Source organism: Pinus tabuliformis, chromosome 5_1 (genome assembly GCF_031772625.1).
Source record: "Pinus tabuliformis cultivar Carrire ecotype Pingquan chromosome 5_1, CPIR1, whole genome shotgun sequence".
NCBI lineage: Eukaryota > Viridiplantae > Streptophyta > Pinopsida > Pinales > Pinaceae > Pinus > Pinus tabuliformis.
In genome coordinates this window covers 628,488,472-628,514,110 of record NC_142305.1, presented here as the reverse complement: position 1 = coordinate 628,514,110, position 25,639 = coordinate 628,488,472, and the positions used below count along the sequence as shown (strand labels likewise).

At 38.3% G+C, this 25,639-nt stretch overlaps 2 protein-coding genes across 2 annotated transcripts in view; both read right to left on the bottom strand.

The window, feature by feature from the left end:
* Window positions 1–24,089, bottom strand: part of LOC149166515 (uncharacterized) — a 31,259-nt gene extending 7,170 nt beyond the window's left edge. The window contains exons 1-3 of the mRNA XM_089432564.1: window positions 22,553–24,089; window positions 22,297–22,438; window positions 21,902–22,172 (exon numbers count right to left, since the gene is read on the bottom strand). Coding sequence (XP_089288690.1) covers window positions 21,902–22,172; window positions 22,297–22,438; window positions 22,553–24,035 — 1,896 coding nt within the window. The 5' untranslated portion in view covers window positions 24,036–24,089. The remainder of the gene's footprint in view (window positions 1–21,901; window positions 22,173–22,296; window positions 22,439–22,552) is intronic.
* The window catches only part of LOC149166513 (uncharacterized), a 341,918-nt gene that overhangs the window by 105,588 nt on the left and 210,691 nt on the right, over window positions 1–25,639 (bottom strand). The gene's annotated exons all lie outside the window — the stretch shown is intronic.

The window sequence follows — 25,639 nt, the reverse complement described above, 5'->3', positions numbered from 1 at the left end:
AGTCAATGAAACTCAGAGGCATCTCCCAAATCTGGTCCGGCATTGCTACCATATAACTTCTGAAAGTTAAGATCCACGAATCACAGGCTTACAGTTTACTATTCCACATCCGGAATCCAACTCCCTCTTACTTCTGCAAATGAGAGGGTCTGCACCTATCAAAAATAGGTCATCCTCAGAAGGTGCCGGTATGAGAGGTCTATCATCCACAACCTTCGAGCAATGGTTTGGACCAGTTTCACCCTTAGTGAATCTCAGCTTCATCAGACGGCTATCAATCCTCTCATACTACACCGGGGGTGTTTTGCTTCAAGCCATAGAGGGATTTCTTCCACCTGTATACATGAGATTCCCAATCATGAATCCCAAACTCTTCGGGTTGTTCCAAACCTGTGGACTTGCTACATGAGGGGAACGGTCCCCTTGTAAGATTTTATTTTGGTACATCTCATACATGTACCTTCATGCTCTTCTTGAATTCAGGCATCCCTGTGACCATCTAACTCATATCGGGTAGGGCCCCATAATAAGTAGACCTCCAGTGCTATAGATGAGATGTGACAACTGACATGGTCCCTGTTGACCACTACGTGTCAACGACCTATAGCAGTACACCCATTTTTCGCAAAAGGGATAGCGCCTGATTGATGTGTCTGTGTCGTCCAACTATCATCATCAGCCTGATTATCATGTTATAATGTAAACCCATTCTGCATATATGTGATGTAAATAATCTCAGCAGATCTGTGTCATGTATGTAATTGCCTAGGTAAACCTATTCTTCTGGTAACGATCTACATTCCGGGAGGGTTTTTGTCTCACCAATCCATCCTCGGATGGTCGGCAGAGTTTTCCTTCAGCCTTACCCCAAAGCCGAAATGAATTTTGTCACCAGGATTTTAGGCGAGTCTTAGTGTTATAGATCAAGTCTGTGTAAAAGAGATTTGGGAATAATCCTAACTATTTGGTTAGGTTATTTTATTACAAGTTGCTTAGTTTGTTGGATTATATTTGTGTCGCAGAAATGGGTAGTCTGTGAGGGTCTTTCAAATGGGTTTTCTCATTTGAGATGTAAAAAATGTAAAAAAAAAATCATGATGTAAAGTGTCTTGAGGGTTAGAAAAATAATTTATCCCCTCATAGGTCCTAGGTCCTAGGTAAATTTAAATTTTCCAGAGGTAAAATTTGTGGATCCTTTAAAAAATTAAATCTTAATAGGTCCAGGGACTAAAGTTAATTGATTATTTTGCTAAATTTTATGCCTTGGGTCCCTGGGGTTAAGTCAAAGTCAAAATTTTGAGGAAATAAATGCAAAATTTTAATTTTTGAATTTATTAAAATGCATTTAATTGAAAAATTCGAAATTTCCTCAATATTTAAAATTTCGACGGATGAGATTAAAAGAAATTTTGATCTTCATCAACGGTCGAGATCACTTTGACAAGGATCACTTGAACTAGCCGTTGGGAGATTTATCTTTAAATAGGAGGTCAGTTGTCAGTTGAGATTTGATCTTTGAGTCGTGTGCTAAGTGAAAGCTCTCTTGTAATCTCTTTTTTTATGAGCAATAAAGAAAGACTTTGGGGTAAATTTCTGCTGGTGTTACTCTTCGTGGAAATGTTGTAAGATGTGTTATTTTCATACATAGATTTCCTTTTAGCCATTGATGACAGCTTTATGAAGAGTGATTTAAGCATAGGTATCTTGCTTGATCACTGGTGTTTGAATGATAATTTAAGTTCTGAATATAATGGCAGGTATCTCTATTAAATCTGAATTTTATTATCGTTTTCTCACTCTACGTTAATGGTTGAATCGAGTTGTGCATGGAATTCTTGATTTTTAGCTCATCGGGCGTTTCGGGAAGTTTTCAGTTGGACTAGCCAACTCCCGATTAGTATTTTCTGAAGAGCCCAACTTGATTGAATCTCGAGCTTATCATAAGAAGTTTCATTGTTGATGCATGAAGGGTTTTGGGTGAAGCACCTCTATTTAAATTTAAAATTTCAAAAATTTTCTGTGCTAAATTGATAAATCTGGCTTTTAAGAGCCTCAGATTATCAGATCTGGGAGCGGAGTTGGACTCACACTCGCCAGATCTGGTAGATCTGCTACTCCTGTGCATAGATTTGTAATTTTTTATTAATTTTTCTGACTTAGGGTTTCTGGGGTTTCATCCATATTTGTATATCCGGGTTCTGGGTGTTTTGTGTTTTGAGGAACAGGTTGTAGATCTGAAGGCGAAGTTTGATTTTGAAGCTAGATCTAGGACCTGGAAGGTAAGATCTAGCCTCGAAATCAGCGTTTGCAAAGGCATTATTTCTGCGGTCCAAGGGTTTTAAACTATCTTAAATCTAGAAACAGTTTCACAGGTGTTTCAAGTAATAAATCTCAAGTAGAACATATAAATTTTATTCAGAAATCTCTGGGAAATTTTTAAGGGTTTATTGGGTTGCTATTTTCTTTTCTTGTCTGCTGCCTGGGATCTCAAATTTTTTTTAGGCTCATAGCCCTTTTTGCTGCCATATACGTGCAAAACCCCTGCGGTTTTCAAACCCTTATCTACTGCCATAGTTTATCTGCTCATCAGATCTGTGATTTCTCCTCCAAAAATTAAATTCATTCTTTTCCACGTTGCCCTATCCTCCCATCACTTCCCCTTCCTTTTGATCCGCAGCAGCTCCACGTCCCTCAATCTGTGTGATCCCTTTTGCGTGTTGCCTCTCTCATGCATCCCTATCTTTCTTTGTCTCTGATCTGTATTGCTTCACCTCGCTGCCCTTGATCATCTCGCGCATCCTTAGCCATCACCGTTACCTGCTCATCTCCTCAATGTGCATCTAATCATGTGCTGCTCTAAACTTTTCTAACCCATCACCTGCATATTGCCTCTTGACCATTCTCTGCCCATGGTCTTCATCATCATTCATCCACTCTCCCCCGTAGTCCTCCACTTCCCTGCGATCTTCTTTCCAGCTGCTCTTTTCATTGTCTCTCCCTCGACTTGCCCTCATTTCCGTGGTTTCTCCGCAGCCATAAGTCCTGCATTTTCTTTTCTTTCGCTCTTCGACTTGCAAGGGAAAACACGTTAGGTATCCACTTCATCTCCTCATCGCTCCTCCATTCACCAAAACCTTTCCTACGTTCCTTCTCCATTCCATCAACCTCCTTTGCTCCTCACACAAACATGCAGTCACTAAAAAACACTTCGATATTTTCTTATGCGTAGGTATTTCTCTTAGTTCAAAGTTAGGGTTAGCTTATGTGTGCGTTTTAGATTCATTCAATCTTAGGCTTAGGTTAGGTTATGCCTTTTCGTTTGATTTTTTATTTCATTTTTATTTTCGATTTGATTTTTTTTATTCGATTTATTTTCATAAAAATAAAAAATCTAAAAAATTAATAAAACTTTTAAAAATTTAAGTTCTCGACATTTAATTTTTTCCTTCCTTTCCTGATTTAAAAAAATTTCAATCCAAAAACATTAAAAAAAAATATTAAAAAATTCCTTAAAAAAAGGGTAAAAGGGACTTCACATTCTGTCACTTTAAGAAATCCTAAAGTATTAAATCAAAATAAGTTTCATAATTAAGGGTTTTAAATTTTTTATGTGGCCTCTTGGCCCATTATAATATTTAAAAAATTATTAAATCTTTTTCGATTTATTTCGGTCACATTTAGAGAAATTCACCTAAGGAATAATTAAGTTGTCAATCTAAAATTTCTTCTTGGTGTCTTTTGTGCTAAGGTAAGATTTAAAGGTAAATTTTTGTGGTATTTGTCATTTCTCTATAGTTAAATATGCTTAAATTTTTATATCTGAAGATTAACTATTTGAAAGTGGTAAATTTCCTAGATTTGGGATTTTAAACACAATCATTTAAATTCTAGGATCTAAACTCATTAGCTTTTAAATTTCGTGGTTGATTAAGGTATTTGTATCTCTTGAAATTTAATTGCTAAGACATTGTGTATCTAGTGAAATTGATCGCCATTGCTTGAACAATTTAATGCTCGTTACATGTTAGATATTTTGCAAATGTTTTCAAGCGATTGTTAAATAATTTTATCGTGGAATTAAAAACATATTTCATATCTCTATTTCCTAAGCAACAGTTGGTAATCAATTACTTGGATCATTGACTCCATAAGGCACTGGTATTAATCATTTAAAATCTAATCAAATTCTAAGTCTTGCTAAGCCTTAATCAAGTATTTGATTGCCTCGCTGCATCTCCCGAACTGGTTAGTTCCCAACTAGTTTTTCTTTTCCATAGGGTCTACTCCCCTTAGCTTGCTATAGGGAGACAGCTTAAACGAAGAGATTAGGGATCAGGGTGACAGCCTCCAATCTGAGCGTTGTTGCGATACCTAGACACTCTGTGTCACAAAATTTTTTGGTGCCACTGCCGGGGAAAAAAGTTTTTCTGTCCTTGGTTTCTACGACATTCATCTCATTTCTTTCCTCTCATTCCTTTTGTCTCTTACCAAGATATGTCCCTGTCCTTGGCTCCTTGCTTTCGAGTTATTCTGAGTTAGATTTTTTGTCCGGGTGGCAACTCCACTTCATCTATCTTCTACAAGAGTGTATACTAGAAGACATCCAAGCAGTTTCATTAATCCTACTCCTGATCCCGAAAGGGCTCTCAGAGTACAATTACACAAAGTCTCTTTTCGTACCCTTCTTGTTAATCTCGGATAAGAAGCCCTCTCTGATATCAGTTTGCTTTTTACTAACCCAGTCGAGCACGACATCATGGACATATTCGCTTCTTGTGACTTTGCTAACATTCAAGGTTATCCTAATGATATTCCAAAACATGGAATGGATAAGATACCTATCTTTCAGGGCAATAATGCAGTTAGTGCTAACTCTCATTTAAAATCTTTTAGTTCATGGCTAGGTAAGTATGCAAGGGCTATTGATTTTAATCATGAAGATGTAAAGATGACCCTTTTTGTTCTTACCTTGGAGGGGGATGCTTTAGATTGGTTTACGGAAAAGCCTCAAAATTCATTTGATTCTTTGCAATCGATTGTTAGTGCCTTTAAGAAAAGTATGGGGATAAGAGAGAAGGAAGGCATCTCGTAAAAGCTATCAGTATCCTTAAAAAGAGAGAAAATGAGATCGCAGAAGAATTTAACAAGAGGTTCAATGATATCATTAGGGAATTACCTCAAGATTATAAACCTATTGATAAATCTCTTTGGGACTTATATATTGATGCCTTTAGCCCTGAACCTTCTTATGAGTTAAGACGTGCTAAACTTCCTGACTATAAGGATTGTCAAGCTTTAGCAGTAGAGCTTGAAAAAGATAAGGCAGCATCTAGGAAGTCTGAAATCCCAGGTTTTGATAGGGCTTCAACGAAATTAAAAGAACCTAAAGGAAAAGAGGTTCAAGAATTTGATAATGACCTCATTCAGAAATTACTGTAAACAAATTGAAAGCATGTAGATTAACCAAGCGAAATTAACCTCTACCCTGCTAAGGAAATAACTACTTTGCAAAATAGGTTGGTCCAAATGGAAAGAGCTCAAACACAAAATTTCTAGCCTAGAAATAATAATAATAATTGAAATAATAATTGGCAGAAGAAAGGTCAATCTAGTGAGCAGAGACCACCTAATCCACTTGAACATACTAATTTGGTCGATGATGCTCCAATATATCAGCCATTCTTTATTACTTTGATGGTTAATGGGTACAAATTGAATAATTGCACGTTGGATTCTGGCGCGTCAGCTTGTGTCATGACCAAGAGGGTCATGGAACAACTTAATTTAAGAGTTTCTAGGCCTTACTACAATATATGTGCCATGGATTCTAAGAAGATGATGGTTGATGATGCTCCGCCTTATTGTCGGGCTTGTGATGCTCTTCATGAGGAGGCAACTTGCCCCATAGTTAGAAGGATTTTGGATAATGGAATGTTTGGGGCAGGTAATCAAATAAATTGTGTGGATAAAGAGTTTTCTTTGTCTATGAAAGATTGGATGGATGTTAAGGAAAACAATTGAGATGTTATGCCTCCCACCTCAACTTTACTATAAATAATTTTGAGAATGAAGATGATATGATGGTTATATTATATGGTGAGTATCCTTCTCCAAAGCGAATCATGGAAATTGCTAAAGATAAGGGTTTAACTTATCAAAGAAGGGATAAAGATCAAACCGGGAATCAGATTCCCCCTTGAATTTTTAACCCAGGTTCAAACTCTAGATTAGATGTCGATCTGGGAAGTTGGTTTAATAATGCAAAAATCTGGGTCCTTGTCTCCGAGATTGCGAAGATTCCTTCCCAAAGGGATAAGTTACTAAAAACTATTGAAGCTCCTCAAGTGAATGTTTCTCAACAGAAGGCACCGGAGGTTGATTATCAGGATGCTCCTATATATTTGCAAAGTCTAGATTCAAATAACAAGGATCATCAACCATTCTTTATTACTTTGATGTTTAATGGATACAAATTGAATAATTGCATGCTGGATTCTAGCGCGTCAGCTTGTGTCATGACCAAGAGGGTCATGGAACAACTTAATTTAAGAGTTCCTAGGCCTTACTACAATATATGTGCCATGGAGTTTAAGAAGATTTAAGTTCATGGTTTGATCAAGGATTTACAGGTTCATTTGTCAATTTACCTTGACATCATGATTGTTATGGGCATTGTCGTTATTGATGTGCCTGATGCTTGGGGTATGCTTTTATCAAGAAAATGGGTCTCTGATCTAGGAGGGAGTATTCAAATGAATTGGTCATATGCTATGATTCCTTCTCCTAGAGGTGATGGTTTTGTGAGACTTAATAGAAAGCTTGAGAAAAGATTCCATGTTGAAGATCCTAAGAGACCTCATAATGAGATAATTAAAGAACAATCTGACATTGGGAATTATGCTATCCTGTCTAATTCCATAGTTCTTCCCGATGATAAGGTTGATAAAAAGATTGGGGATCTCAAGGATAAAGTTTGGTACATGTATTTTGATGGTGCATCGTCTAGGCATGGTAAAGGTGCAGGAATAGTATTAAAATCTCCCCTTGGTCATATTTTCAAATTTGCCTATCGGCTGGAGTTTGAAGCAACCAACAACGTTGCTGAATATGAAGCTTTGTTGTTGGGTCTTGAGTTGGCAAAGGCTTTAAGAGTTAAGTTGCTTAGCATCAAGGGGGATTCTGACTTAATTATCATGCAAATTAAAAATAAATTTACATGCAAAAATCAAAGGTTAAAGAATTATAGAAATGTTGTATGGGATACTATGGAATACTTTGATGCCCTTGACTTTGAGGAGAATAGTTCGGCAGATGAGCTTGTTGTAGCTGCTTCTACTTTGCTGTTATCTGATGGGCTGATTAAGGATAAGATAAAAATGGAAGTTATATTTAGGCCTTTTGTTCCAGATAACTCAGAGCATTGGCAAGTTTTTGATGACGAGAAACAAGTGATTCATTTTCTTGATAATTTGGATGAGTTTGAAAATTTTTGGATAGATTCTAAGGAGGATGGATCTGATGATCATGAAGATATCATAAATCCTACTCCTAGGAATGTGGTTTCTTTAGAGCAACGCTTTGATCGGCATGATGCCACAAAAATGAAAGAGGAAAATAAAATGGATCCAAGGGAATACATCGAGGTAAACATTGGTACTTCTAGGGATCCAAAGATTATCAAAATCCATAAGGGTACTAATGTTGAAGAAAGAAAAAAGTTAACCAATTTACTTCGTGAATACAGGGAAGATGTCATGGAGCACACTATCCCTTTGAAAGATGAAAATGCTAAACCCTTTTGTCAAAAGTTTAGGAAAATAAATCCTAAGTTAGCCCCTTTGGTTCAAAACGAGCTTTCAAAGATGCTTGCAGCAGGAATTATTGCTCAAACGAGGCATTCAACATGGTGTTTCAACCTGGTGATTATTAGGAAAAAGAATGGTCCAATAAGACTTTGTGTCGATTTTCAAAACCTTAATCTAGCATGTAAGAAAGATAATTACCCTTTGCCAAACATGGACACTATGTTGCAAAGAGTAACTAGTTCTAGAATGATGTCATTGCTAGATGGTTTTTCTAGATATAATCAAGTATGGGTTAAGGAGGATTGTCACAAAACTACATTCACCACACCATGGGGTACTTTCGAATATATTAGAATGCCGTTTGAGTTAACCAATGCTGGGGCTATATTTCAGATGGCTATGGATTATGCCTTCAAAGGTTTAATTGGGAAGTTTATCGAAATTTATCAGGATGATCTTACTGTTTTTTCTGAGAATGGTATTAGTCATATAAGTCATCTTAGGCAAGTTTTCGATAAATGTAGAGAGTACAGAATTTCTTTAAATCCGGCTAAGTCTGTTTTTGGAGTAACTGAAGGGAAATTACTTGGTCACATCATTTCTAAAGATGGAATCAAGATTGATCCTTGTTAAGTTATGGTATGTTCTATGCTTATAACAGTTTACTACTTTTTCTTATTATATTCCACCGATTAGCAATCACATGTACATAAAGTAAAGTGCAGATAGAACATTAAACGATCGACAGAAAACAAGCCAAGACAAGAGACACAAGATGTGGCGGCTAGCCAGGGACAAACCCCACAATGTGTGGGGAAACCCTTTGATCAAATCTTCTTTTATCTTCAATAATTCAACAGAGAGAAATAGTACAATAAATCTGATTCATATCAGCAGTAGCAAACCCTAGATCAGTGGCATCAGCATTAGCGGCTTCATTATCAAACTAGGGCAGACGATATCTTGCAAACCGTTCGTCGGATTGACTTCATTCCACCACCAAAAGTTGCGGCTTTCAAAGGAGGTTCAGATGAACCTACAGCGCAGTTCCAAAGAGGAGATTTTCTAGGCCATGCAAGTCAATCTTTACTTCTGTAGTTACAACTTCAAATTCAACAGCTTCCGGCTTCACATGTGAGAGAGAGAGAGACCCATTTTAGCGCAGTAGAGAAGAGACTCATATCTGCGCAGTAGAGAGAGAGAGAGATGTGATGAGATGAGTGAGTCCAAATGAGGAAAAGTCCTCTTATATTTATACACAACGTTGGTGGGTGAATAGATGCGACTGTTGGGCTTCTAAGCCTACATGAGTTGTAGGTCGGTTTGATAATAATTCCATAATCAAACTAAATTCATATCTCCATGAATACTTATCGGAATTGGATGATCTTTATATCAATCCTACACCTCTCGACGAGAGGAATCTAATAAAAGTATTATTAGCCATGAATAAGATGACTCACATGAAGTTTTGCCCTAGTTTCCAATTTTAACACTCCCTCTCAACCATGGAGAACTTCATCTGCAATCTGTCTATCGGTCGTTACTATTCATCCATCAAATGCATTGCCTTGTACAGCCTGACCGTTGCCCTGCTCTGCTCTATTTTGCCTGTTCTGCTTTGTCTTGTTCTGCCCTGCACTGATCTGTACTGTTTTGTTCTGTTCTGCTCTGCTCTTGCATTGTTCTGTTCTACTCTGCTTTTGTCCGAATTATGAAGAAGAAGAAATGATCGAGGATGTATCATACTGACTCAAAGTCAGTCTCAGAGTATGTAACACTGATCCCAGACCAGTCTCAACCAACCCAAAGTCAGCGTCATAGTGAGTACAACTCCAATGGTCCCAGACCAATATCATCCTCCACTGACTCAAAGTCAGTCTCAGAGTATGTACCACTGATCCCAGACCAGTCTCAACCGACCCGAAGTCAGCGTCATAGTATGGTACAACTCCTACCACTGGTCCCAGATCAATGGAGGTCATCCTAGCGTAGGGAGTACGGTAGTTACAACGATGCGTCCATCGGTACTACTATGGTCGCTAACTTCATTTCCCTGCTCATTGATCAGATGAGAGGTACTTCCCATGAGTCCCAGACTGCATGGGTCGGATGCCTCGACAGGAGAACTAATCAATCCTATCCTCACAGGAGAACACATAAATCCTGCTACAATTGCCATGGAGAACACATCAATCCAGGCCTCACAGGAGAACACATCAATCCTGCTACAATTGCCATGGAGAACACATCAATCCAGGCCTCACAGGAGAACACATCAATCCTGCTACAATCGCCATGGAGAACACATCAATCCAGGCCTCACAGGAGAACTAATCATCCTGCTACACAGGAGAGCGAATCATCCTGTTCCACAAGAAAGCGAATAATCTTGTCCCACAAGAGAGCGAATCATCTTGTTCCAGTGCGCACCACTAGGGGAGGGTGAGTCACCCTGTGGTCGTATGTTGCTCCAGTAAGAACCACAAGCCCTCAGAGCTCCCAGAGCTCAATGTATGCAACATGCAGGACCCTTGTACAAGGGTTTCTTGATGACTCCAAGTCGTTTGGGAAAATCATAAATTAGATCTTTCCTCAGGGCTTTGACAAGGTGTATCAACCTGTACATCATCATACTCCTAGTGAATCCCAACTTCATCAAGTAGCTATCGATCCTCTCATACCATGCTCGGGGTGCTTGCTTCAACCCATAGAGAGCCTTCTTCAACCTGCATACATGAGATTTTCAATCATAAATCTCAAATCCTTCGGGTTGCTCCACGTAGACCTCTTCTTTGATCAAACCGTGCAAGAACGCAGTCTTGACATCCATCTGATGTAGGTTCCATCCTTGTGAAGTCACAAGGGCTATGATCAAGCGGATGGTCGTATATCTGGAAACAGGTGCAAATATCTCATCATAGTCTATGCCTTCCTTTTGGGAGAAACCTCGAGCAACAAAACGAGCCTTATACTTTTCCGTGCTTCCATCTGCTGCATGCTTTATCTTGTAAAGCCATTTGGAAGTAACAACAGTCTTGTCCTGGGGTATGGGAACTACTTCTCAAACATCATTCTTTATGATAGACTCATATTCTTCGGTCATAGCATCCTTCCATACTTGATGCTTGACGGCATCTGAGAATGACGAAGGCTCATTTTGTATGATCGTGCTCATGATGGTTAGGTATCCTTGATACCTATTAAGTTTCTTACTTTGACGGAAGGTTCCTCAAGGTGCAGCATGTCCTTCAGCATCATCAAGTAACCCCTTAAGCCATGAAGGCCTCTTCCTAGAAGAGGAAGGCTCATATGGAGGAGGATCAATCGGATCCATGGGTTCTTCTACATCAGGCATTGATTCATCATCCTTTTCTTTCGGTTCCCTGGTGTCGGCTTCTTGAGAGCTCCTCAAAGTCGGAAGATTGATCACCTTGCTGAGAGCCATATCTCCGTCAAAGGTGACATCATGACTAATTATGACTTCCCTTTGACCGACTACATAGATTCTATAGCCTTTAGTATTTTCACCATAGCCCACGAAAATTCCCTTCTTTCCAGATGCTCCCAATTTATTTCTTCTCTTTCGGCACATGAAAGTATACAGGGCTTCCAAAAATTTTAAAATGAGAAACATCAGGTTTCTTACCGGTGAATTTTTCTTCAGGAGTCTTGGAACCCAATGCTTGATGAGGGCATCAATTTTGTACATATACGATGGTGATTGTAGTTTCAGCCCATAGAAACATCAGAAGTCTTTGATCATGTAGCATGGCCCAGACAGCTTCCATCATCGTGCGGTTCTTCCTTCCCACCACACCATTCTGCTCAGGAGTATGTGGTGTAGTAGTCTCCCTCTTAATGCCAACCTCAAGTATGCCTGAGTGAACCAATTGTAATATATCAGAGGTCTTGCTTTGGCTTGAGGGGAATGGTCCCCTTTTGAGCTTTCCTTCAGCACATCCTGGACATACACCTTCATTCTCTATTCAGAATTCGGGCATCCCTATCACCATTTGTCTTACACCGAGTATAGCTTTATAATGAAGGTGGGCAAACCTCCGATGCCAAAGTTCGGACTGAAGAGATGTGTCATAAGACATGACACCTAGCAGACTTCCATTGACCTGATATAATGAATCAACACTAAAACCAAGAGTAAAGGCATCTTTAACATTATTTTTCCATATACATACCTTGCCATCGCTGAAGGTTACCTTGGAGCCTTTGTCTTCCGTTGCCAAGATGGACACTAGGTTCCTTTTGAGGTCAGGTGCATTTAATACATCCTGGACTTTCTAGCCTTCCTGAATGGTTGTCCTCTTCCTCGATCTCCAGCTCTCCTCTTACCTTTGCTGTTGAATTTGTCATTCCTTTGATTTGCCATCAGAGGGATTTTGATCATCGTCCCGGTGTGAGTCCTTTCTTCTCTTTGCATGAGAAGAAAAGGTAGCAGGAGGACCTTTAGGCAAGGGCATTTCCTGCTCTTCTACCCTTGTTTGTTCTTGAATGCATCTAGCCATTAATTCCTCGAAACTAGGAATTACATTATTGTTCAGAAGAGTAGTCCTGAACACATACCATTCAGATGGTAATCCTCCGAGAGTTGTGAGTGCCATTTCTCTGTCAGTAATGGTTTCCCCAATAGATAGGAGATCGTTCTTGATCTCGGTGATTCTTAAGAAGTATGCTTGCATACTTTCATCTTTACCCTTCTTGATTTCCCTCAACTTATTTCTAAGAAACAAAACTTGATTTGCATCATTAACTTTAAATAAACTCACCAGTCTGTCGTAGATTTCCTTGGAGGTGTCTAGATCAGAGATGTAGGCCACCAAGCGCTTGTCGATAGAGTCTCGGATGATCTTCTTTGTTTTGACTTCTCCATTTTTCCATTTTTTCCAGGCAGTAGCAGATGCATTTGATGAAGGCTCAACAATATTGCCTCTTACATGATCCAGCACTCCTTGATCTTCAAGGGTTAGACCGATAGACATCTTTCATCCGTGATAGTCAGCTTTCTCACGGAGCTTGTCTTCGGCAGGAAAGAGTGTTGAGGACCCCATAGTTCTTTTAGGATAGCCTTGCCAATCTTCTCTTCAATGATTGCTCTTGCTCTTGCTCGGGCTTTGTCTTCACCTCAGCTCCGATACCATGTTAAGTTATGGTATGTTCTATGCTTATAACAGTTTACTTCTTTTTCTTATTATATTCCACCGATTAGCAATCACATGTACATAAAGTAAAGTGCAGATAGAACATTAAACGATCGACAGAAAACAAGCCAAGACAAGGGACACAAGATGTGGCGGCTAGCCAGGGACAAACCCCACAATGTGTGGGGAAACCTTTTGATCAAATCTTCTTTTATCTTCAATAATTCAGCAGAGAGAAATAGTACAATAAATCTGATTCATATCGGCAGTAGCAAACCCTAGATCAGTAGCATCAGCATTAGCGGCTTCATTATCAAACTAGGGCAGATGATATCTTGCAAACCGTTCGTCGGATTGACTTCATTCCACCACCAAAAGTTGCGGCTTTCAAAGGAGGTTCAGATGAACCTACAACGCAGTTCCAAAGAGGAGATCTTCTAGGCCATGCAAGTCAATCTTTACTTCTGCAGTTGCAGCTTCAAATTCAACAGCTTCCGGCTTCACATGTGTGAGAGAGAGAGACCCATTTTAGCGCAGTAGAGAAGAGACTCATATATGCGCAGTAGAGAGAGTGATGTGATGAAATGAGTGAGTCCAAATGAGGAAAAGTCCTCTTATATTTATACACAACGTTGGTGGGTGAATAGATGCGACTGTTGGGTTTCTGAGCCTACATGAGTTGTAGGTCGGCTTGATAATAATTCCATAATCAAAATAAATTCATATCTCCATGAATACTTATCGGAATTGGATGATCTTTATATCAATCCTACACCTCTCGACGAGAGGAATCTAATAAAAATATTATTAGCCATGAATAAGATGACTCACATGAAGTTTTGCCCTGGTTTCCAATTTTAACAATCCTAAATGAGTTGAGGCAATCCAAAAGATTCCTCTTCCCCATAATCTTAAGTCCCTTCAGTCTTTTCTTGGAAAAACAAATTTTCTTAAAAGATTTATTCCAAATTATGCGGAAGTAGCTAAGCCTATTCAAAGTCTTCTGAAAAAAAGATGTAAAATTTGTTTGGCAAGAAGATGGCAAAAAGGCTTTTTAGGAAATCAAAGGTGCTATTGCAAAAGCCCCTGTTTTAGTTAGTCCTGATTACTCTAAGGATTTCATGATTTTCTCTTTCACTTCTGAAGATACCATTGCTGCTGTCTTATTGCAGAAAAATAAGGATGGTCACGAGCAGCCTATTGTTTTCATAAGTAGAGCGCTTCAAAATTCTGAATTAAAATACAATACCATGGAAAAGCAATCCTATGCCTTAATCAAATCTCTTAAGCATTTCAAGACTTATGTGGGTTATTCCAAAATCATTGCTTTTGTCCCACATTCTGCGGTTAAAGATATATTAACTCAAACTGATTGCTTAGGGACTCGTGCTAGGTGGGTTACTAAAATACAAGAATATAATTTAGAGATTAGACCCATCAAGTTAGTCAAAGGCCAAGGCTTGGCTCAAATGATGACCGGAGGTAATGAAAAAGCTCTTGGTTTGATTTGTCTTAACGATTCGTCTTCACCTGAGCTGCAGAGATTAGGAGAGCATGAGTGGTACAAGGACATTATTTATAAATTGGTAAATCTTACATGTCCTAACCATTAGTCGCTCATAAGAGAAGGGCTCTTAGATTAAAAGCCACTAAGTATTGCCTCATGAAGGATGGCCTTGGATGGAGAAATCTTGAGGGCATAATACTTAGGTGTGTTGATGAAATTGAGTTCAAGAAGTGAGTTTCTGAGTTTCATTTGAGGTTTTGTGGTGGTAATTATGCTGCTAGAACTACTACCCACACAATTCTGAGAGTTGGTTATTATTGGCCTTCGATTATTTCTGATGTGCATAAGTTTGCTAAAATTTGTCAAGCCTGCCAATTGTTCATTGGGACACAGAAGCTTGCTGCCCTACCCTTACAACCTGTCGTTGTGGAGGCACCTTTTCAGCATTGGGGTCTGGACTTCATCAGGAAGTTTCATGAAAATTCTAGCAATGGCTACTCATGGATTTTGACCGCTACTGATTATTTCACTAAATGGGTTGAAGCCATCCTTGCCAAGAATGCCACTGAAAAGGTCATTATGGATTTCATTGAAAATAATATCATTACTAGATTTGGTGTCCCTGCTAAGATCACTACTGATAATGCCAAGGCTTTTACTTCTTCCGAATTCTCATCTTTTTGTTTTAAGTATGGCATTGTCTTATCTCATTCATCAAATTACGATCCTCAGGGTAATGGAATCTCATAACCATTGTCAAGAAGATAGTAGGGGATAATAAAAGAGCTTGGAATAGCAAAATCAAGTACGCTTTATGGGCAGATAGGATTACTAAAAAGAAAGCTACTGGTAAGAGTCCCTTTGAATTAGTTTATGGCTTGGATGTAACCTTACCTGTGCACCTGAAATTGCCAGCTTATCAACTCCTTCAGCATTTTTCCACTAATAAAGATGTTGTTCAACATAGAATTGATTAGATTGTGGAGTTGGATGAAACTTGTAGGACAACTTTTGATAATATATGTAAAAGTCAATCTAACATTAAGAAAAGCTTTGATAAATCATCTCAATCTAGATCTTTGCAGGTTGGAGATATGGTACTCCTTTGGGATTGCAAGAATGAAAAACAGAGAAAACATAAGAAATTTGACAGTTTGTGGCTGGGACCATACATTATCCGAGACATTGCTGGGCCAAATTCATTCCACTTGAGCAGATTAGATGGCGAACCATTTGACTTATCTACGAATGGCCAAATGCTCGAGCTATTCTTCAAAGATAACATTTGATGCCATGGGGCATCCTCTGTATTATATTTCTAACCCTACACCTTGTCATTTCAGCATTTCATTTATGTTTTAGGATTAGATTTACTTTTCATGTTACTAGATAGTTAATAAATGAAGAGCTTATATCTTTCCTGTGCTTAACGTTATATGATGATTTTTGGATGGACGCTACTTATGTTTTGTTGTGTATTGCGTGGATGGAGATTCTAGATTCTCACATTCCTACAGTGCAGCAACGTGTCCCCAAGTAGAGCCAGATGTTGACCACTATGTGTCAACGACCCATAGCAGTACACCCCCTTTTTTCGCAAAAGGGATAGCGCCTGATCGATGTGTCCGTGTTGTCCAGCTATCATCATCAACCTGATTATCATGTTATAATGTAAACCCATTCTACATATATGTGATGTAAATAATCTCAGCAAATCTGTGTCATGTATGTAATTGCCTAGGTAAACCTATTTTTCTGGTAACGATCTACATTCCAGGAGGTTTTTTGTCTCACCGATCCATTCTCGGATGGTTAGCAGAGTTTTCCTTCAGCCTTACCCCAAAGCCGGAATGAATTTTGTCACCAGGATCTTAGGTGAGCCCTAGCATTATAGATTGAGTCTGTGTAAAAGTGATTTGGGAACAATCCTAACTATTTGGTTAGGTTATTTTATTACAAGATGCTTAGAGCCTTAGCCTGCTGGATTATATTTGTGTTGCAGAAATGGGTAGTCTGTGAGGGTCTTTTTCAAATGGGTTTTCCCCCTTGAGATGTAAAAAATGTAAAAAAATCATGATGTAAAGTGCCTTGAGGGTTAGAAAAATAATTTATCCCCTCATAGGTCTTAGGTCCTAGGTAAATTTAAATTTTCTAGAGGTAAAATTCGTGGATCCTTTAAAAAAATAAATCTTAACAGATCCAGGGACTAAGTTTAATTGATTATTTTGCTAAATTTTATGCCTTGGGTCCCTGGGGTTAAGTCAAAGTCAAAATTTTGAGGAAATCAATGCAAAATTTTAATTTTTGAATTTATTAAAATGCATTTAATTGAAAAATTCGAAATTTTCTCAATATTTAAAATTTCAACAGATGAGATTAAAAGAAATTTTGATCCTCATCAACGGTCGAGATCACTTTGACAAGGATCACTCGAACTAGCCGTTGGGAGATTTATTTTTAAATAGGAAGTCAGTTGTCAATTGAGATTCGATCTTTGAGTCATGTGCTAAGTGAAAGCTCTCTTGAAATCTTTTTTTTATGAGAAATAAAGAAAGACTTTGGAGTTAATTTCTGTTGGTGTTACTCTTCGTGGAAATGTTGTAAGATATGTTATTTTCATGCATAGATTTCCTTTTAGCCATTGATGATAGCTTTATGAAGAGTGATTTAAGCACAGGTATCTTGCTTGATCACTGGGGTTTGAATGATAATTTAAGTTCTGAATATAATGACAGGTATCTCTATTAAATCTGAATTTTATTATCATTTTCTCGCTCTACGTTAATGGTTGAAGTGAGTTGTGTAGGGAATTCCTGATTTTTAGATCATCAGGCGTTCGGGGAAGTTTTTAGTTGGACCAGCCAACTCCCGATTAGTATTTTCTGAAGAGCCTAGCTTGATTGAATCTCGGGCTTATCATAAGAAGTTTCATTGTTGATACATGAAGGGTTTTGGGCAAAGCACCTCTGTTTAAATTTAAAATTTCAAAAATTTTATGTGCTAAATTGATAAATCTGGCTTTTAAGAGCCTCAGATTATCAGATCTGGGAGCGGAGTTGGACTCACACTTGCTAGATCTGGTAGATCTGTTACTCCTGTGCATAGATCTGTAATTTTTTATTAATTTTTCTGACTTAGGGTTTCTGGGGTTTCATCCATATTTGTATATCTGGGTTCTGGGTGTTTGTGTTTTCAGGAACAGGTTGCAGATCTGAAGGTGAAGTTTGATTTTGAAGCCACATCTAGGCCCTGGAGGGTAAGATCTGGCCTCAGAACCAACTTTTGCAGAGGCATTATTTCTGCGGTATAAGGGTTTTAAACTATCTTAAATCTGGAAACAGTTTCACAGGTGTTTCAAGTATTAAATCTGAAGCAGAACATATAAATTTTATTCATAAATCTTTGGGAAATTTTTAAGGGTTTATTGGGCTGCTATTTTCTTTTCTTGTCCGCTGCTTGGGATCTCAATTTTCTTTTTTAAGCTTGTTGACCTCTACCGGTCAACTACCCATGCAGTACACCCCCTTTTTCTTGGCAAGAAAAGGGCAGCACCTGATCAGCGTGTCCGTGCCATCCAGCAGTCATCAGCAGCTTGATCAATCTAATTGTAAACCTAGTCTGCATGTATTAATTGTAAATAATCTTAGCAGATATGAGTCGTGTATGTGAATTGCCTAACTTTCTAGTGGTAATCTACGTCCTGGAAGGTTTTTTGTCTCACCGATCCATGGATCGGCAGAGTTTTCCTTCAAACCTGACCCCAAAGCTGGGATGCATTTTGTCACTTAGAACTTTAGGAGAGTCCTAGTGTGTTGATCTGCTAGATTATAGTTGTGTCGCAGAACTGGGTGGTTTATGAGGGTCTATGTTAAGTGGGTTTGTCCCCTTGAGATGTAAATTGTAAAAAGTCATCATGAAATGTGTCTTGAGCGTTGAAAATGTTTTAAATCCCCTCGTGAGTCCTAAGTCCTAGGTCCTAGGTGATGTTTCCGAAGGCTTAGTTCGATGATCCATTTAAAAAATGAAATAAAATAATAAAATAACTAAAAAATTTAAAAATTTAAAAATTTAAAAAATGAAATAAAATAATAAATAATAAATAATTCAAAAAATTTAAAAATTTTAAAAAATGAAATAAATAAAAAATAATAAAAAATTTAAAAATTTAAAAAATAAAATAAATAAAAAATAATAAAAAATTTAAAAATTTTAAAAATAAAATAAAATAATATTTTAAGTGAATAAATCGACGGATGAGATCAAGAGATGTCTTGATCCTCATCAACGGTCGAGATCTTTTCTACATGGATCATTCGAACTAGCCGTTGGGATCATTTCCTTTATATAGGGTCTTAGGTGGTCATTTCAAATCATTCCATCTGTGAGTCTGATACTGAAGAAGCTCTCTTGTAAATCTATTTTTGGTTAATAAAAGAAGACTTTGGGGTCCATATCTTGCTGGTGTTACTCTCTTAAAATGTTGTGAGATTGTTTCATTTTCTGCATATGTTATTTTCAGCCGTTAATAATAGCTTTTTGTACACTATTGTGAGCACAGGTATCTTGTTCACTTGCTGGGGTTTGGGTGCTGTTAGGGTTTCTGAAGTAATGGCAGGTATCTCCATTACTTCCTGAGATCTAGCAACATTTTTGCCCTCTTTATGGACAGTTGTTTTGAGCTGTGCAGAAAACATCATTGAAGGAAATTTTGTGGGCGTTTCGGGGAAGTTCTCGGCTGAACCAGCCAACTCCCGCAAGCATTTTTTGCTGAACCCAGTTGAATTTGATCCTGGGTCTATCATTCAGTTTTATTTTTCTGATCTGCATGAGAGATTTTCTGAAGTTTTTCACAGTGACAATCTGAAATTTCTGTTCTTTAAATATTTTCTGTGCTTATTGATGAATCTGGCTGCTAAGGGGCCAAATTTGTAAATTAATCAGCTGTCTTAGGGTTTCAAATTTTTTGATCTAGGGTTTTAAAATTTTGTTCAATTTTCATTAGGGTTTTGTCTCCTTGCAATTGCAGGACCGCCGTCAGAAGGTATTTGATCAGCAGACAGAGAGTCATTTATCGTTGAGAAAAGTGTTCAAGTTTCATTTTTGGGTCTGGTTATATTATTCTTCAGCATTCTGAGCGTGGAGTGATTGATTGCCGTCGAGAACATCTGCGATTTCTAGCCTCCGCCGTCTCCTTAACCTGCAAACGCATACACGGTATTGATCCGAGGGCCAAGCAACAAAACATTTGATCTGCGCCCAGCATTCAAGTGAAAGAACGGTGGCACGTCTGCGTTAAATCTCAGAACGATTTGCATTTTCCGCCGTCGACTGTGTCTCTGTGGCATTTCTGTCGTTTATGCACTTTAAATGACGCCATTGAAACATTCCATCGGGCCAGAGGAAGCGTGCTCAATCCCAGGCAAATTAATAGAAATTGCAAACAAAATTTCATCGAATAGATTACGCAGGTTGTCCTGTCCGTGCGTCTATCTGACGGTGTCTAACACTTCCCCGTTTTGGGAGTGAGTGCCTTCCGTGAGATTTGCATCCAGCGCAGGCCCCGTTATCTGCTTTTCCTATACATTTTTTTTTAGTACGAGGTGTCTTCAGATCGCAGATTGCTTCAGTTGGGCATTTCGTATACTAAAAACCGCGGCTCCTTGCTACTGTCGGATACCTGCAAGACAGGGAGAGAAAGGTGATTTTCTTTCTGCCCATACGTGCTCCGCACCGACTGCTAGCAAATCGTTCAAAATCCGCTGGCATATCCGTTCCGCGTATGGTTTTCACGTTAATTTTCCTTTTGTTTATGCGTTTGTGTATCAGGTAAATTGACCCTTTTTTTTATGTGGTCATATAGCAGTCTTGCATGGTTACGTAGGTTAGCGTAGTTTCGTTAGATTTCAAATCATTTTTCGTTTTAGTCTTTGATTTAAATAAAAAAAAGGCATAAATTCATAAAAGGGTTAGCATAGCATTTAGGTTAGTGTTAGTATTTAGTTAGGTTTTGTTTTTTTTTTATTAGATTTTAATTCGATTTTAGTTTAGATTTGTTTTATAAATTTTTTAAGTTTAGTAAGTTCAGATTTAAAATTTTCATAGTTTTGATTTATCTTTAAAATAGATTCTATGTTAAGTTTTTTTAGATGTAAATCTTGTATAGTTTTCTTTTATATTTAAAATAGATTTTAGATTTAGATCTTAATTAGATTTGAATTAGATATTTTTTTTTTTTTTTTTTTTTTTTTTACTTAGATTTTAATTTAGGTTTTAGGTTTTATTTTTTAGTCTTTTAAATTTAAATTAGATTTTAAATTAGATTTTTTGATTTGGTTTTAAAATTAAAAATATATATATATATAAAAAAAAAATTAGTTTTATTTTTATAGTTTGGTTATTTTTTTTTTTTTTTTTTAGGTTTTGTTTGATATTTAAAAAAAAAAAAAAAAAAAATTGGGGAAAATTTTCTTTTTCGGATCCAGTTTCAGTTGTTTATCACGTTATATCTTTCATGCTGAGATCTAAAATTTTCAAGTCGAGATACGAATACGATATTTGGTTAATGATTCTTGTGGTGGTTTTAAAGTATTCATCTTTTCGAAATTTTCAGTTTGGATATCGTTTTGGTCATTTTAAGAGCATTGTGATTTAGCTGATGATAGATGATTGTTGTTCATGGTCCATATTTTTTATATCATTTAACAAGTAATCGTTTTAAACACAATCTCTTAAGGCACTGGTCTGCTAAATTAATCAAATCCATCTAGTGCTTTTCATGTCGTGTCTCGTGTCTCCCAACCAACTGGTCGACAGTTGGTCTCATCCAATGTTGCACACATCGCGATCGGGATTTAATCGGCGCCGGGAAAAAATCGGAAAAATCGTTAAAATCGGGAAAAAATCGGGAAAAAATCGGAAAAAATCGTTTGGCACAAAAATATTCATTTTTTTTCATTTTTTTTCAATTTTTTTAATATCTAAACCATCTACAACATAAAATAAATACATTGACACATAAATATGATAAAAAAACTAATATATAAGATGTTCAATATCATTTCTAGCGCTAAAATCACACATAACATTGAATCATGTCCTGAATAGTAAGTCCTGAGTCCCAAGTCCAACTCAGCCTCAAAATATCAACAAAAAATATGATAATGTATCTCATCATGTCATAATGTCATATACAATAAAATGAAAGTCTAATCCTATTGATTTCCTCTGCCCCTCTTGCGAGAATATGGCACAGCTTTCTCTTTCCCTCTAGATGTAGAAGCTGGTGCCTGTGGTGGTGGAAATGGCAGTGGAGTCTGACGTGCTCTAGAAGCTGAAGAACTAGTAGTAGCAGCTACAAGAGGCTGAGGTGGACGGAGACCACGTCCTCTACTGGTGGTAGTGGTAGCCCGGGTAGCCCGGGTAGGCGGTGTCACCTCCTCCTCCTGCTCCTCCAACTCCTCCTCCTCCTGCTCCTGCTCCTCCTCCTCCTCCTCCTCCTCCCCCTCCTCCTCCCCCTCATCCTGCACTAACCAATCCTCAGTGGGATCCATGAGAGGCCTCTCGGTCTCAACCCTCCATTCAGCAGTGGTGTCAATCCCATCCAATGAGATGGCTTCCGTATCAGGTGTCTTCTCTAGTTGTTTCACCCACAATCGAAGATTGTAGTAGACATAGACCATGTCATTAAGTCTATGGGACTCCAACCTGTACAAAGTTCATGAAATAATAAATTAATAATTAATATTATAAAAAAAATATTGTTTAAAACTTTAATGAATTCAAAAATTTATTTGGAAATTTGCAATATTTTAAATGTTTAAGTGTTAACCTATTGCGCTTCTTGTTGTGTATTTTTTCAAATACACTCCAATTGCGCTCACATCCCGAGGAGCTGCATGTTTGGCTGAGGATGCGCACGGCAAGATTTTGCAAAAGGGGTACTCTGCCACCATACATCTTCCACCATGCGTCTACAACAAAATTACAAAGAAAATTTTAAATAAACATAAGAAAAAAATGGAATTTGAAGAAACAATGAAATTTGAAACAAAGTTACAAAGTACATACTACAAACTAAAAAATACCTGGGATTTTAACCGTCCTATCATTGATAGCCATCTCAAAGCCAAATGTGCCACCTGACAACTTATATTGCTCAATTTGTCTAGAGACCTCCATACGTTCTTCTGGAGTTTTCACCATCTTCTGGACACAGGTTAATAATCCTTCCACGACCTCAACATCAAAATTAAACCCACATGCATAAGAAAATGCAGGGTTCAGGAAAAGGCCAGCAGCATGAATGGGACGATGGAGTGTGTTGTTCCATCGCTCATCAATGACCTTCCATAGAAGGAGTTGTCTCTGGAACCCATCATCTCCCTTGTCATCATAGTAGGACCGAATGGCTTCTTTGGCCCTATCCATGGCTTCATACAAATAGCCCATTGCGGGCTTCTCACCATCTACCAACCGAAGAACCTTTACCAAAGGTTCTGTGACAGCGCACACCTCCTGCATTCCCGCCCAGAAGTCTTCTTGGTATGAAACAAGTCTGCAGACGGCCTCTCCTTCTGGTTTGCGGCTCATTGGCGAAGAACGCCACTCCTCTGAAACAAACATTCTCTTCAAATCCCACATAGAATTCAAGAGGGATTGAAGAGATATGAAACTCGTCGCAAACCGTGTAATGGCGGGGCGCACCAACTCTTTGTTGTTGGTGCATTTTCTCATCAAGCTAAGCACAGATGTGTGATTGTAAATAAATTTTGTGATGGTTTTTGATGAGTCAACAGCCTCTTTGACAAAGGGAATTTTCCCTATGTCCTCTAACATCAAATCAATACAATGGGCAGCACAAGGTGTCCAAAATAAAGTAGGATGCCTGTCCATAAGCAATCTACCAGCAGCAACATAATTTGCAGCGTTGTCCGTTATGACTTGGACAACATTTTCTGCACCCACCTCCAAAATAAACACATCCAACAAATCACATAAATTTTTTGCATCTTTGATTTGATGAGTTGCATCAACAGATTTGATAAACATAGTCCCCAAGGGACAACTAACCAAGAAGTTTATAAGGGTTCTCCCCTTTTGGTCAGTCCAACCATCTGACATAACAGTGCATCCTGTTTGTGCCCATGATGCCCTAAAATCCTCCAATCTTTGGGTGCAGTCACGCTTTTCATCTTGAAGAAGCCGGCCTCTGAAATCATGAAGAGAAGGGAGTTTGTACCCCGGGCCAACACTGGCAACAGCATCAAGAGTAGGTTGGAAAAATGGATTATTCCTTATAATGCTGAAAGGAATATCACTCCAGAGGAGAAATTTTGTCATCAACTTGTCAGCTTTTTCTTTTTCAGTTCTTTTCATCATTGAACCGATAGTTGGTTGTGAACCAGGTGTGGTTCGAGGAACAAAATATGATGATGCAGCAAACGGATTGACTGACGCTGCAGTAGAACCTGTGCCACTTGGCCCACTTCCTTCAACTGACCTTCTTAGTTGCCTTTTGAGTTCTTCTTTGGCGTCTCTAGTGTGCTCTAATTCTCCCAATGCTCTCATGGCTTTTTGGATAATTTCAGCATTTGTCTTTAGACAGGGCCCCACATCACGTCCAGGGATTTGTGCAAGGTGGAACTTCAACCTGTACACCCCCCCGAATATTTCCTTTCCACACAACTTGCAAATCAAGTTTTGTCTATCATTCGGAGTTTTAGGGTCACCATATTCCCAGAAAGGATCCAATTTCCTTGGCATGTTTGTTTTTGAATTTTGAATTTGCAAACCTATGGAAAAATAAGGATTAGGAAATAGGAATTTAGGATTACATAAATGATAATAGTAAATAGTAAATACAAATTACAATTTAGCATTTGCAAAATTACAAGCTAATTATTTCCAAAATCCCAATTTCTAAACCCAAAAAACAATGAAAAATAAAAAAAAATAAACAATGTTTAAAGAAAATGAGAAAATAAAAAACAAAAATTGGTTCTCATAGTCATAACAAATAACCCATCCCAAATCAATGAAAAATTTCCAAAAATTCTTTAAAAACAATGAAAAACAAAGTTTTTAGAGAACCAAAACAAAAAAAAATTAATCTACATACCTGGTTTATGGACAAATTCGCGATCTTGGCTTGGATTCCTCCTAAAATCGGCTCCCACAAGCGACGGCAACCCTCTCCCTCCCTTCTTCTCCTTCTCCTCCTTCTCCTCCGCGGCGGACTGCTGAATGAATAAAATAAAAATCGAATTTCCATATAAAACGCCCGCTGCCCCCGTGCCCGGCGATTTTTTCCTTAAAAATCGCGATTTTTTCGAAAAAATCGCGATTTTTTTAAAAAATCGCGATTTTTTCGATAAAAATCGTTAAAAAAAATTTCCGCCGATTTTTTGGATAAAAATCGCGATTCGAATCGTCATTTTGAAAAAATCGCGATTTTCCGATTTTATCGCGATTAAATCGCGATGTGTGCAACACTGGTCTCATCATCTCACAGGGACTACCCCCCTTAGCCGCGGGAGACAGGCTTAAACGGAGGGACCGGGGATCAGAGTGACAGCCCCCGGTCTGAGCGTTGTAGTGTCAATCTGCGCGACAACAAGGCTCACAGCCCTTTTTGCTGCCATATACCTGCAAAACCCCTATGGTTTTCAAACCCTCATCTGCTGCCATAGCTTATCTGCTCATCAGATCTATGATTTCTCCTCCAGAAATTAAATACATTCTTTTCCACGTTGCCCTATCCTCCCATCGCTTCCCCTTCCTTTCAGTCCACAGCAACTCCACATCCCTCAATCTGCGTGATCCCTTCTTCGTGCTGCCTCTCTCACGCATCCCTATCTTTCTTTGTCTCTGACCTGCATTGCTTCACCTCGTTGCCCTCGATCATCTCACGCGCATCCTTAGTCATCACCATTACCTGCTCATCTCCTCAATCTGCATCCAATCACGTGCTTCTCTAAACTTTTCTAACCCATCACCTGCGTATTGCCTCTTGACCATTCTCTGCCCACGGTATTCATCATCATTCATCCACTCTCCCCTGTAGTCCTCCACTTCCCTGTTGTCTTCTTTTCAGCTGCTCTTTCCGCTGTCTTTCCCTCGACTTGCCCTCATTTTCGTGGTTTCTCCGTAGCCATAAGTCCTGCGTTTTCTTT